A 14,958-nucleotide genomic window follows, 5' to 3' on the forward strand; every position below is an offset into this window, starting at 1 on the left:
ACATCGCCTTGCCTTTCAAGTCTTTCATCTTCACAAAGCTTAGTTATATTGGGCTCAGAACAGAAAACACTTTCAATGGCACACTAATGTGCAAAACAAACAATGAAAAGCTGCAACAAAAGACTTTGTTTTCAGTCTTTGTGCATGTTTTAGCTTGGCATGGAAAACAATTTCCTTGCTTTGCTTTCTGACCTTGGGCAAGTAATTCCCCTCGGCACATAAGGTTGTTTTTCTTCTGTGAAATAGAGATGAAGATGCTGAGCTTCTTTGCAAAGCATTTTCAGAGCTACAAAGAAAAAAAAGCGTTCTATAAAAGGTAGTTGATATTTTTATTCTTATCGTGATTGTTATTCTGTGTGTCAGTCAGCGAAATAAGCACGATGTCTATTCTTAGCAAATAATAATAGTGATAGTTGTTTTGACTCGTCTAAGGTTTTCTTGAATGGCTAAGTTACTAATGGAACTGATGTTCTGAGCTCCTACAGACTTCTCAGTTTTTTCATACCCATGTATTTTTTGCAACTGACATACTGTCTTCCTTGCATTCTCTTTATTCTTGTGCAAAGCTCTTTTATCTTGATGTAGAGTCTGTTTCCCTCTTTCATGGTAAATGCAAGATCTGGCCTTACTATTGTTTGTTCTTCAAATTGCTCTGTTCGATTCACTTGTGTAGTAGAATTGCCTCTCTTTTCTTTTTCTTCCTTTTTTAAAAAAAAAATAAATTAAATGTGTGCCTTTTTAGCTTATGAAAATACTTTCCTTTCTCTACAATGCCACATTAAAAAAAAAAAAAAAGTTGCTGTACTGTCCCCTCAGCAGACTATTCCCTGAATGTTTGCTGGTTGCACTGTAGGAAAGAAAGCTCTCCCAGATTGCTGTTCACAGATTTCTTTTCCTTTGGGGGCTGGACTTCTTTTGAGCAGTATTGTTTAGTAATATCTATGCTTGGGAGAATGCCAAGCTCATCCAGGGCAGCACAGGCAGCTCTTTCCATTGTAGGGTTTCCAATTAAACTAATGCTACCAGCTGCATGTTCTTTTGTCTGCCCTGGACTAGGTTGTGGTATTGTACTTCGCACTGCATCTCTCCAGCAGAGCCTGTTGTCTCCATACTAATAGTTTGGGCAAGAAAGGAGAGCTGTGAAACATGAGCATTCAGAAAAGAGAGAAGGATGTAAAAGAACTTCTGGCAATGTGAATCATGCTACGAAAAGGGCCTTCTAACCTTTGAAAAAATGGTTGGGGCAAAACACAACCAATGTAATCTTTCACATTTAGATCATGGAAAGTGTTTTACAAAAGGTATCACAGTATCGTAATTGCCAAAGCATAAGAGAAATCAGATTACTCATCCAAATTTAGTCATGCAACAAAGTAATGGCAGAGGTGGGACCAGGATATGAGCCTTCAGTTTCTCAGTCCAGCGTCAAGTCCTCTGGATCTTCTTGTTTCTTGACATTGGAGGAGATGGGGGTGAAGTAGATGGGGAAAAAAAATTAAAAAAGAAGAGTTGGAGGAGGAAACATGAAGAGGGAGAACAAGTTACTTTGCCTGGCTGGAGAAGAACATAAGGTGAGAGGGAGATCAGGCAATGGGAGGATGAAAGCCAATGCACTGCAATGCTCAGGGGGAAAAAAAAAAGCAGATAGGAAGGTAAAGTTAGATCTGAGATAGAAAGGCTGGAAGGGAAAATTGCCTGACAATCTTACTGATAGGTGGCAAGGAAAGTGTAATTTTTGTCAAATGGCATCAAGTTCAGTGTTTTATTCTCTTAACAAGAGTGTTGCCCTGGCTTGTTTTGAGCAAGTCCATAAAATGAGAATTGTTGATGCTCAAGGTTAAAACAGGTTTTGTTGTTGATGTTTTTTCCTCAACACTTCTACACAGACTTTCAGAGAAAACAGAACTAGAGTAAATCCCCGTTATTTTATCGGAATGTTATCTCTTCATAAAAGTGTCTTTAATTTTATATTAAGCTGCTTTAAGACTCAGCCTTTTTGTTTCCATGTAATAGCTGCTATGCAGCAATTGTCTGCTCTGCAGCAGGCAAGCCAGCTATTAAAAAGGGTATCGGACACTATGTGCTGCTTAATAACTTCTCAAACAGCGCTGGTTAGGGAAATTAAAAGATCCAGCAACACTGCAAGGGTGAAGATGAACAAAATAAGGGATGGAGGAAGTTGCACGGTAGACTAAATTAATATATGCTTCATCATTAAATAAGTAATCAAGTGTAATATACCAATGGTTACACATGAAATGAAAAGATTTTGCCTTGCTGAATGGATGAGTGGAAATTGCTCATGCAACACTTTGAGCAAGGATACTGGCAGTAGGTGGGATTTGCCTTGTGTCATTGAGAGATCAGCACAAAAAAGGGAGGATTTTGGAGTCATTCTTGGAATCTAGGCCTGGATTTCCCTGCATTCCTCCTTTTCCAATGGGCTACATTAACTTTGCAGGTAGACATCCCTGTTAGGATGCCAGCATCCTAAAGATTAATTTTGAGATGTCTCTCTAGCCCTTTCTCCAATGCATGTCACTGCCTGGCTTTAATTGATTTAACCTCCTCCTTTCCCTGCCCCTCTTCACCCATTAACACTCGTATTGAACCTTTCTTCAACAGTACTGACTGGCACAGTCACGTCTTTTCAGGTTGGTCAGCACTACAGCCTTTTTTTTACCTCTCAACCATAGGCAACCTGAAAAGTTGTGGCACTTTTTTGGGCGTATACTCATGTTCACATGCTACAGGAGATGGCAGCTGAAGCCATTCTTCAGCTGAAGATTTGTGGCTGTGTAGCTTCTTTAAAATGTTGGAAGTTTTTTAATGTTTTTGAAAGCAGTTCAAGCTTCTTGAAGGGCTAGGAGCCATCACTCCTCTGAGACAAAGCCTGGGTGCAATTGTTGAATACGAGGTGGAACCAGGTTTGAAAAAAGAAGCTGTAGTGCTGTTTCTCTGCCTGGTGTGGTACTCTGGCAAGACATGTGCCTTCTATGTGCCTCTGTAGAATTGAACAGAAGAGCTGAATGTTGTCTTGCAAGAAAAAAGAAATAAATCTGGAATTTTCTCCAAAAAGAGAACTTGTGGAACCTTCCATTTGGTAGCCTTTGTAAGCTGCACTTCTTTCAAGCTCTCCCATTGCATCCTGCAAGATATGGTGTCAAAATACCTTTTGTCTATAAATCTTGCCTGCCTCAGAACTTGGGAGACTTCTTGTTTATTTTTTCAAGGCTCAGATGAGTTATTAAATATTACTGTGATGGATTTAACATTACCATAATCGGCAAAGCCTTTATAAGGTAAGAAATCTGACCCAAAAAAGACTCTCACAAAATGCTTTTCAATAAAAACATATGAAAGTGGTTGGGTTGCTTTGTGCAACAGAGATGCAAATGCTCTCTGGTAATATTTTTTTACTCTTAGATATCAGAAGTTTGGATTATTTTTCCCAAACAAAGAAATCCCAAGGTTTAGGAAGCACAGCTCTTAAGACTCAAACACGAGTTTGTTTTACAGTCAGGACAAACTAAAATCCCTTAAAGGTTAATTAGAAGTGAATTTAAAATACTGTTAGCAGTCTGAGTTGTGTATAATTTAGTGGAGGGGAGAGGGAGATTGGATAATGTTTACAGAGAAGATGTAAATAAAGTGGCTTTCTATAACCTTATCAAGAAAAGGAACAGGATAGACTCTGTTATCTGCACTGCAGAGGAGAATATTCTTTAAAATCCAGTCAATAATTTCCGCGTTCCCTCCCCTTCTCCCCTGCCCCGCATCTTACCCTTATTTCCTTCTGAATAGTTTTCAGGATATATTAAAAATGTGCTGTCACTCATCTCAAAATAATTCAGTTCTAAGTCTGGGATGAACAATTGTGTTATGGAGGAAAAATAATTTGCAAGAGCAGAATTGCTATCCAAAAGTGACTAAAAAGTTTTATTGAAAATTTGAGGCCAGGCTCACTTGATAATGCGTCTCATCATCACATTTTGTCCTTCCTTCTTGCATCTGAGATTATGAACACCAAACAAAAAGACCTCTAGTTTATCTGTTTAAAGTTCTTGTAAGTTTTCATGGCTTTTTTTCACAAGAACACGTTATCTTTCTGCAATGAATTCATGAATGTTTGGGGCCTGTTGTTTAATGGGGACAGATAAAGACCCCAAAAATTGCGTTGTGGTTAGTTAGCATGGCTGCTTGATGGGGAGGGAACAGAATATCTCAGTGGAAGAAATCCAGACTTTAACCTTATGCCTTACACTTTGCAACAGGGAAGTTGCATGCTACAGTCCCTCAGTCTTCATCAGCATCCTTGAAACTAAGAAAGGATTTGAGGAGCAAATCAAGAAATAATAGTTTATATTTTCAAAGTTACCTAGAAGTTCTGATTGCCTAATATCCGTTTATTAGGTGCTCAAGTCACCTGATGTATTTTGCCCCTTGAATCAGCTGCTTATCCTGATTTGGATATGCGTTAGTACAAATAAGGTGATGGAAGGGATGAATAATTTCCAGAATGCATCAATAAATCTGTAAATACTCTCTTCATGGCTAATGTATGGGGAAAATCTGACAGTTTTACGGACTAGATTTTTCTCCCTGACATCTCACTAGATTGTGGTTTCCTGGCTATTCTGTTGAAACAGGGAAGGAATCTGAGTATCCTTCCAGGTAATCTGTGATCCATCTGATGGTGAATTGTACAGACCCCAGAAGAGAAGATCAAAAGTGTTTCAGTGGAAAGGCTGTACTTGCCTTCTATAGAAATCAAGACAAAGTTAATTTGGCCCAATTGTATGGAGCCCTCCTAGTTTTGGAGTCCTTGGAGCACTTCCAAACCACAGAACAGATACACAGGGAAAATACGGTTTGTAACCCCTCACTCTCTATTCCAAAACAGAAGTATCGGTGAAGAGAGGTTTTTTCCCCCAGTTTCACATTCAGCTAAATAGCTTTGAGGCACCACTTTGCGTGGGTAATATGTGGAAAAAAAATCCAGGAGCAATGAGATTGAAATGATGCCAGCTTTGCAAAGGATGTTCAGGGGAATGACATTGGGGTGTCCAAGTCAGGCCCACAGAACCAGGACTCTGGGCACAGGATTTAGATTTAATTTCTGTTCACTCAACATATACTCAGTCAAACAACACTACTGTTCTGGAAGAAGCCCGATAGTTTCTAAATTATACAGGATGAAAAGGACCCTAGAATACATCTCTGATTATTTAAAGGGATACTGCCCACTCTTTATGCACAATATTTAGCGTTTTTGAAAAAATGTGAAGAGATGGTCTGACTGTTTAATCACCAATTTAAATGGGAGCAAAATCAGCTGTTACTGAAGTTTCCAGAGATTTTTTTTTTTTTTTTTACTTTGGCTCGTCAGTTTGTTGTGTATGAGAGTGATTTATTATGATTTATTCTCAAGAGGAAAAAGGGAGGAATAAATAAGAAAATGCTCACATTTGTAGCAATAATTAAATCTTAGTAGTCCCTTTGTTTTGGTGCTTCTTATTCCTGCATCTGTTTTTAAACTTGCTCTTAACTATAGAATTATTTTTCTTCTAAATTTCAGCAACTAGTAGTTATTTAAGGACCTACCATTGTTTCCATTTTACAGAGAACGCATTTTACAGGACACATTTGTAACCATAGTTATTTAAATTCTACTTTGCTGGAAGTGCTTATACAACCTTGATAGCCTAGATGTAAATTATTTATTTGAAATTGCATTGGCTATGCTCTTTATTTTAAAAAATAGGACAGTGAACACAAAATTAGGATTTCTTTTGTTTTCTTTAGATGTCATGGCAAACTAATTTAGAAGAGGTTTTACTCTAAAGGATCGCTTTTTTGTTACTGACGATCGGCCCACCAGTGTTGGAAATTCAGTAACTTTGCATTTTGAGACAGACAAGATAAGTTGAACAGTTAAATGTAATGCTGGGTGCATGCCAGTGTGTGCTATACATGAAGTAGACTCCATGCATATCTACAATGGAGAAACACTTTTGAATTATCTTATTTTATAGACATTCCTGATATGTGTAAAATTCTGTGATCACTTTTATTCCTTTAGCTGGTGAAGATCCAGTTTTTAATAGCATCCACTATCTGGCGGTTATGAGGGCAAATTAATGTGTGAACAACTTATGTCTAAACATAACTTATGCTATGAAACAGTAGTGCTTTATAAACATTATTACTAGTTTTCTGTTCCTTCTTTGTTAAACTTGCAATGGAGCTGTGTACAAGTCCATTTGAATTTGACATTTCTACTGTCCTGAGTTTTTAAAAGACACAGCAATATTTTTCTTTCTGTAGTTAATGGTAAACTAATATTTCTTGATCATATTGGCAGTAGACTAAATACCAGCGTGGAAATGCAATCTCTAAGGTGGTCATAGTAAATTAAATTGCAACAGAGTTTTGAATGGCAAGGTAGCATTTAGGTCCTTTTATAAACATATTTGCCAGTGTGTCGATTTTTTTTTTTTTAACATGCATGGGACAAAATATAACTTGGATACTGCAGGCTCAAGAAGGAACGCAACCAGGATTTCAAATATGTTTCAACTGGAGCTATTAGTCAATTGATAAGATAGAGTTGAAAGATTTGGATCACAGAATCACAGAATGGTAGGGATTGGAAGGGACCTCTAGAGATCATCTACTCCAACCCCCCTGCCAGAGCAGGGTCACCTAGAGCAGGTTGCACAGGAACGCGTCCAGGCAGGTTTTGAATGTCTCCAGAGACGGAGACTCCACCACCTCTCTGAGCAGCCTGTTCCAGGGCTCTGCCACCCTCAAAGTAAAGATGTTCCTCCTCATGTTTAGGTGGAACTTCCTGTGTTCCAGTTTGTGCCCAGTACCTCTCGTCCTGTCCCCGGGCACCACTGAAAAGAGCCTGGCCCCATCCTCCTGACACCCACCCTTTAAGTATTTATAAGTGTTGATAAGGTCCCCCCTCAGCTGTCTTTTTTCCAGACTGAAGAGACCCAAATGCCTCAGCCTTTCTTCATAAGAGAGGTGTTCCAGTCCCCTAATCATCTTGGTAGCTCTCTGCTGCACCCTCTCCAGCAGTTCCCTGTCCCTCTTGAACCGGGGAGCCCAGAACTGGACACAGTGCTCCAGGTGCGGCCTCACCAAGGCAGAGCAGAGGCGGAGGATGACGTCCCTCGACCTGCTGGCCACACTCGGCTTGATGCACCCCAGGATGCCATTGGCCTTCTTGTCCCCAAGGGCACATTGCTGGCTCATGGTCATTCTGTTGTCCACCAGACTCCCAGGTCTCTTTCCACTGAGCTGCTCTCCAGCAGGTCAGCCCCCAACCTGTACTGGTGCACGGGGTTATTCCTCCCCAGGTGCAGCACCCTACGCTTGCCCTTGTTGAATTTCATAAGGTTCCTCTTTGCCCAGATCTCCAGCCTGTCCAGGTCTCTCTGTATGGTGGTACAGCCTTCCGGTGGGTCAGCCCCCCCCCCCCAGCTTTGTGTCATGAGCAAACTTGCTGAGGGTGCACTCTATCCCCTTGTCCAGGTCATTGATGAATATATTGAAGAGGACTGGACCCAGTACTGACCCCTGGGGAACACCACTCATCGCTGACCTCCAACTAGACTCTGTGCCCCTAATCACGACCCTCTGAGCTCTGTCTTTCAACCAGTTTTCTATCCACCCCACTGCCCATTCATCAAGCCCACTCTTCCGAAGCTTCCCTATGAGGATGCTATGGGAGACTGTGTCGAACACCTTGCTGAAGTCAAGGTAGACAACATCCACCGCCCTCCCCTCATCTATGCATCCAGTCATGCCATCATAGAAGGCTATCAGATTAGTCAGACATGATTTCCCCTTGGTGAATCCATGTTGAGTACTTCTGATAGCTTTCTTTTCCTCCCCATGCCTTGAGATGACGCCCAGAATGAGCTGTTCCATCATCTTTCCAGGGATGGAGGGGAGGCTGACCGGCCTGTAGTTCCCCGGCTCCTCCTTCTTGCCCTTTTTGAAGACTGGACTGACATTGGCTTTCTTCCAGTCCTCAGGCACCTCACCTGTTCTCCAGGACCTTTCAAAGATGATGGAGAGTGGCCTGGCAACGACTTCTGCCAGCTCCCTTAGCACTCTTGGGTGCATCCCATCAGGATCAATGGACTTGTGGATATTTAATTAACCTAATTGATCTCTCACTTGATCCTCCTCAACCAAGGGGAGGTCTTCCTTTTTCCCTGTTACTTTCTTCAAAGTCTGGGACTCCTGAGGGCTGGGCCGAGCAGTAAAGACTGAAGCAAAGAAGGCATTCAGTAACTCCACCTTCTCCACATCCTCCGTCACCATGGCTCCTGTCTCATTCAACAGTGGGCCCACAACTTCTCTAGTTTTCCTTTTGCTTCCAGTATACTTGAAGAAGCCATTCCTGTTGAGTCTGACATCCCTTGACAGGTTTAATTCCAAGGAGGCCTTGGCTTTCCTCGTTTCATCCCTGCACGCTCTGGCCGCGTTCATGTAATCTTCCTAAGTGGTCAGTCCCTTCTTCCACTTACTGTAAACTTCCTTCTTCCACTTGAGCTTTTTCATAAGCTCCCTGCTCAAACATGCAGATCTCCTGTGTCCCTTGGCCGATTTCTTGCTCTTAGGGATGCACCGATCCTGAGCTTGGAGAAAGTGGTGTTTGAATACCAACCAGCTCTCTTGAGCCCCATTGCCTTCCAGAGCCCTAGCCCACAGGATCTCTACAAGCAGTTTCTTGAAGAGGTGAAAGTTAGCCCTCCTGAAGTCCAAGGTTGTAATTTTACTTCTTGTTGTTTTGTGAATACCGCCCATGATCTTGAACTCTATCTTAACATGATCATTACAACAAAGGCTGCCCCCAACATTAATGTCCTCCACAAGTCCCTCTGTGTTTGTCAGTACCAGGTCCAGTAGTGCTCCTCTCCTTGTTGGCTCCTGCACCACCTGTGTCAAAAAGTTATCATCCATACACTGGAGGAACCTCCTGGACTGTGCATGCCATTGCCCCTGTCCTCCAAGTCACCACCTTCAGTCGGAGGGAGAGAGGACAGGGAGTTCTCTGCTGCAGGGGTTCTGTCTGCCTGCTTGGTTTCTGTCGCGGGATGCAGGATTCTGCTCCAAGCATCTATCTCCCTCTCGCGTTCCCTGATGGCCCTCAACCTGCTAACCTCCTCCCTGAGCTCCATCACTAAGTGGAGGAGCTCCTCTACCTGGGCACATCTCCCACAGGCGTGCCCACTGCTGCCATCCGACACTGGCACAAGAGCAGGGCACACCCTGCAGCCATGATGTCTGTGTGGCAGCACATTCCCACAGGAGCTCTGTCTGAGAGGCTGCATCAGACCTGGTGGGTGTGGAGCTCATGGATGCCATGGTCATCTTCTGGGAAGATACCATTGCTTCCTGGCCGGGCTGGCAGTCTTTCAGCCCTCTCCTGCACCAACTGCCGTGCAAACTGCTGTGGCCGGACTGTTGTGTCGCGCCCTGTTTGGCCGCCCTCTTCGCCAGCCCAGGAAGCCCACCCTTGTCCTGGTGCTCCCGGGTGACTCCCTGGGTGAGGCCCAGGCGATGCCCACTCGCCCCTTGCTCCCTCAGCGCCCAGCGACCTGCCCGCTGCGCGCCCGAGGGGCTTCTTTTACGACGGGGGGCGGGGGGAATGGTCCCACCCCGCCTCGTTCAGACCTGCCGCGGAGGGGCTGCCGCTGCCCTCGGCTCCTCAGCTGCCTCTGCCCCCCGGGAGCGCCGGTAGCGGCCCGGGCTGGCCACTTTTCCCGGCTTCGAAAAGCCTCGAAAACGAGCCCTTTTGCTGGCCCTATTTTGCCGCGATTCCCTTCCCCGGTGCGGCCTTACCTGCGCGGGAGCTGGTCTCCTCGGCAAGGATGGCTAGGAAAAGGTTTTAATGGGACTTCTGTTTGAGGGAGGGGGAAGGGGTTAAGAAAACAGGTAGACCTCAGTCTTACGCTTTTTACCAATCAACTCTTCCACTGGAGCCAACAGAAGTTCTGCTTGACTAAGGAATAGGTGAATATCGTGCATGACAATTTGACGTGTCGTATAGGCCTTACTTTATATGTGCATGTGTTGTAGAAATTATATTTCTATTCAAAGAATAATACAGTTGGACTGACTCAGAGGCAAACTCTGCAACTCGTGCCTTCTTTTTCTAGAAAAGCTGCCTTTGAGATAACAGCCCTTTCTCCAGCAGCTAATTCTCTGTGTATTAAATAGTCTCTAAGTGTACAGGAATAAGGTCCATTTGCGAGCATAATTAAGTGCATATTGCCCCAATCCAGCACACACGATTCTCATAAGCGTATCATGGAAGAAAGAGCCACACGGGCAACTTCAGTCCTGAGGCTATTGTAACAAATGTGGTGCAGTGTCAAGAGAGAGGGTTTTAATCCTGTATTCAGTTTGTTTGCCAGTATTAGCATTCAGCCCTGTGGAGCTAAATGTTTCATGCTGTTTTCTTCCCCTTCATGTTTCAGTAGCAATTTTCACTAAAAGCATGTTTCCCACTTCATAGTATGACAGGGAGGGTACTGGTTATTCTCAGTCTGAAAGTGTGCCTGGAAATTTAGGCATTTTCAAGCAATTTTTGTAATGCGGTCCGACTGCTATATTTTTAAAAGTCACGTTTGAGAGGCTGGAGGGCCACAATACATATTTTATTTGAACAGGTGGCATCAGGACTATGTAGACTTAATTTTTTATTGAATTAAAAGCAGGCTTTTGCAAAATCTAACGTCAATTTTATTCATCTATTGATATCCAGCTATAAGGATATCTAGTGACATATAAACAGCTACAGGTGTTTATTGTTCAATAGATCAATATATCAATGAAAATAGTTTGTTTCTCAAGTAGTAGCATTCTCACTGGGATATGCAACCTAGATATTGCAGTACTTGGTACAGGAGAACCATATCTGAAGAGAGATTCAGTATGTCCCTAAAAAGATAGCTTGACAAGCCTTTTATCTTTGTTGAAAGTGATGATGAAGAATGTAAACAAACAGCATAAAAGATGAATAGTTCACTAGATTGTTTTGAAGTGTTCTGTATATTAGAAACTTGTGATATACTGATAATTGTTTTGTCCAATTACCAAACATATTTGATATTTTTCTGAAAAAGGATACTTATGGTTATTGAAAATGGGTTATCTGTAACCGAAAGCCCAGAAGCTGGCCCAAAAGCTGAGAAATATTCAGAGCATATACAGAGGGAACGCTTTATCCTAAGCCAACACTTTGAAACCTCTCTGTGGGAAAACTCGCCCTTCCCATGTTTATCTGTATGAAGGAATTCAGAAGTGTTCCTATCGGACAGAGTCTCGGTGGCATCAGCACACCCTGGGAATCCACCGTGACATGTTCCATATCTCTGTGTCTTAACGAGAATAATGCACTGGCTTTAGGAGAAGGTGGATCTGTGCATTCCTGACCTCCGGTGCTGTCCTTTGGCTATGAAGTCAAGCTCCTCATGGGCCTGAATGCGGAACTCTGTTCCTCACACTGTAAATATTCCCATTGAGATCAATAAGTGTTGGTGGAGTAAAACATTACTCACCGTGAGTAAGAGACATATGATATGAGACAACAGGTCTGGAGCTAAAATATGTTTTCGTATTTTTAGGGGAATATATTGTCACATGTGGGTTTCTTGTTTTTGGCTGCACCTGTCGTGTGTGCAGAATATTCCTGCAAAACAAGTAATTGCACAGTTTAGTATTAGATATGCATATGTAAATACATATTACTCCTTACCGTCCCATTACCTAATTTACATGTGTAAATGCAGGTTAACTGCATGTGTAGCTTTGCCAGTGGCAAATTGAGTGTTTCAAAATGTAGCCTTGGGTGTGCTCTGGGGAATTATGCTGCAAGCCTGTGTTGTTTCTTCATTCAAGCTCTCAAGTCTGTTAGAAACCCAATATAAACACTTGACTCTGCTTTATTTCATGGCGTAATCTTTCAGAATTACAGACCCAATCATTATTAATTCTTTTTATATTTATTGATTGCATTAACATTAATCATGATAAACACCTTCGGTATTAATGGGGATGTCATTGGTATTGTACTTCAGACTGCTGTAACTCAAGCTTCATTAACAGGACTGTTAGTTAAAAGGTGTTATTTTTTACGTAAACAACTCCATGCCTTTCTTATGGAAGTGAGGAGAGTAAATGTATATAAACTGTTCACTGAATTTTGAAAACATTTTGCTACTTATAAGGTTAGCTTTTTTGTTGGAGTGTTTTTTTTTTTTGAAAAAAAAAAAAAAAAGAAAAAATAATAAATTATATAAGATTATTGCATATATCTCTTAAAACCCCAAAGCAAAGCAGTTTTTGCTTGGTCAAGTTAATGTATGTGATTCTATTCAGTTGTCTTCGAAAGTTGATGGCAAGCCTGAGCTGTTATTTCTTCAAGTTTTCTCTGTGTAATGCAAAGATCCTATTCATGGAGCTGTTGTGCTAGACTTTGAAGAGTGCTTATCTGCTTGGGTGGTTATGTTAATTTGGTAGCTGGAATCAGTTCTTAGTGTTCCTCAGAAGGCCCAGGGGTGGGTCTCATTTTCAAGGGATAATTCGTTTCTGGGCAAGGTGGATGGGGCAGTCTTCCAGCTTCCACCACAAGACAGCTCAGAGTGACTAGAAAAGCCCCGTGACTTTCATGAATTTTAGGTCTGAATTACTCAATGTGCAAAATCTTATCCATATTTCACTTGATGGAACCTGTTGTGTTTAAATTTGCAGTGTCTGTGTTTCAACTGCAAAATAGGCCCTGTGCACTGAACCGCTCTCATCTTGAATATCGCTGTGTTTTCTTACAGCCTGTGACCTGATGAACCAAGGCATCCTGGCCCTCGTCAGCTCCATTGGCTGCACGTCAGCAGGATCCCTGCAGTCGCTGGCAGATGCCATGCACATCCCTCACCTCTTCATCCAGCGCTCAACGGCAGGAACGCCAAGGAGTGGCTGCGGGCTCACCAGGAGCAACCGCAATGATGACTACACACTCTCTGTCCGCCCCCCTGTCTACTTAAATGATGTCATCTTGAGGGTGGTCACAGAATATGCCTGGCAGAAATTCATTATTTTTTATGATAATGACTATGGTAAGTATTTATTCATTGGGGTGATTTTTGTCAAATCCGTAAGTCTTTTGAAAGCAGTCACATTACATCTTAATATTCTTTGAATAGATTATGTTTTGCTTGTGAACATTTATGGTTCTGTCAGCATTTCACAGCACCTCAGAGAAATCTGTTTCTAAAATCCATCAAAGTTTACAGGTTTATTTGATAGTTTCTTTGTTAGAGTTGGCTGATAAATGGAGAACTCATCTGGCTTTCTATTCTGCCAGTCTTTATGAAGCATAAAATTTTTTAGCAAGCTCTCTTGGTTTTTGGACTATAGAAATATAAGATGATAATTCAAGAGGCAATGTCGAAGTTTTAACAAGCTGTAGAATTGTTTCTTGCATGGTGAATCTCTCCTGTTTGTTGGCATATATTTGATGGCCAGAAGCTGAAGCAGTGGTGAATGTAGGACAGAGACCTTGGCAAGAATGCTGTTCGTAAACATGAAACTTGTAGAGACAACTTCTGTAGAGGGAAGAACTTGAGGAGGAGGAGCTGGAGAAGACAATGTTCCGTCTTTTTTGAGTTCGTTTAGTGTTCCTGAAGGTGCTGAATTGACGGTTGTTTTATAATAGAGTAAGTGCGACACAGACGGCGGCATCATCAGACTGTGCCGTTCAGCTCAGTGACTCAGCCGAGTTCTGTACAGATATTTTATACAGCTGAGAGGAGAGCTGGACAAATTTCTGTAGTATAGGTGCCTTATCTAACTAATTTTATGATATTTTTTCTATGGAAAATTGCTTTGAAACCAGACCTGTTTTCTTCAGATGCATCCATTATTCATCAGTGATCATCACTGGTTTGGATGAACATTTTAAAACTTATTTTCAAAGTTAAATCTTCAAGCTATGGAAAAATGCTCACTTCAGCGATTCGCTGTGCATACTATCTGGTTCATTCAGGTCAGGTGTTATTGATTTTTGTTCCCAGGCTACATAATAAATTCTTAAATTAGAAAGATAGAAAATGATGAATAGGAGAGTTCCTATTTATAACAAAACAGCACCTAAAAGCACCAGCCATAGCATAAGGAACACACACATAAAAACCCATCCAAAGAGCTTGCAGCAAAGAGTATTTTTGCTCACGTTTTATGAGTTTGTGTATTTAAGTACTGGTGTACCTATGAAGAAGACCATAATCTTACCAGCTAAAACGTATCTTTTTGCATGTATTTTGGGGTTTAAAAACCTCAAACAAATTTTAAATTGAGAATGCAGTTCAGACACCATGTCATTTTGTCCTTGATTTCTGGGTAAGCATCTCATCATGGTATGACTTATGTAACACAGATGGCTGCCTGCAAGGAATAAGTTTCAGACCGGCAGCTCATTCAGTGACACATCATCCCCAGACGTGACATGTGGCAGATATTAAGCCTTTCCATCAGCCTCTGTGGCGTTGTGACTGCAGCAGTCTACAAGTAATACCATGCTGGCCAAGGCAGATTGGTAATCTGACTGTGATCAGTGATCACTGTCATGTACCTCTTGAGAAGGTGGAAAAAAGAAGTCTTCAGTTGTATATACTGAGCAGTCTGTCCCCTTTCTAGTCATTTGTGCGGCTTGGGTATTTTGGGTGGGTTTTTTGGGAATCTCTGTTGTGGGGTTTTTTGTGTGGTGGGTTTTTTGTTTGTTTGTTTGTGTGCGTACGTAGTTTGTGACTAACACCATGACCAGAAAGATTTTTAATGCAACCTGAGTTTTAAGATAACCTGCAACTCTGAATAGGGCTATTATCTGTACAAAAGTATAATGTTTTTTTTTAAATTGTGACAAATCCTTGATTTCAA

At 41.9% G+C, this 14,958-nt stretch overlaps 1 protein-coding gene across 2 annotated transcripts in view; it reads left to right on the forward strand.

The window, feature by feature from the left end:
- GRID2 (glutamate ionotropic receptor delta type subunit 2) overlaps positions 1–14,958 on the forward strand; it is a 763,919-nt gene that overhangs the window by 434,980 nt on the left and 313,981 nt on the right. Inside the window, exon 3 of one of the 2 annotated variants that reach the window (XM_054202856.1) lies at positions 12,855–13,139. The exons of the other annotated variant lie outside the window; for it this stretch is intronic. Coding sequence (XP_054058831.1) covers positions 12,855–13,139 — 285 coding nt within the window. The remainder of the gene's footprint in view (positions 1–12,854; positions 13,140–14,958) is intronic. 2 annotated transcript variants of the gene reach the window in all.

The sequence above is a fragment of the Rissa tridactyla genome, chromosome 5 (assembly GCF_028500815.1).
Source record: "Rissa tridactyla isolate bRisTri1 chromosome 5, bRisTri1.patW.cur.20221130, whole genome shotgun sequence".
Taxonomy (NCBI): domain Eukaryota; kingdom Metazoa; phylum Chordata; class Aves; order Charadriiformes; family Laridae; genus Rissa; species Rissa tridactyla.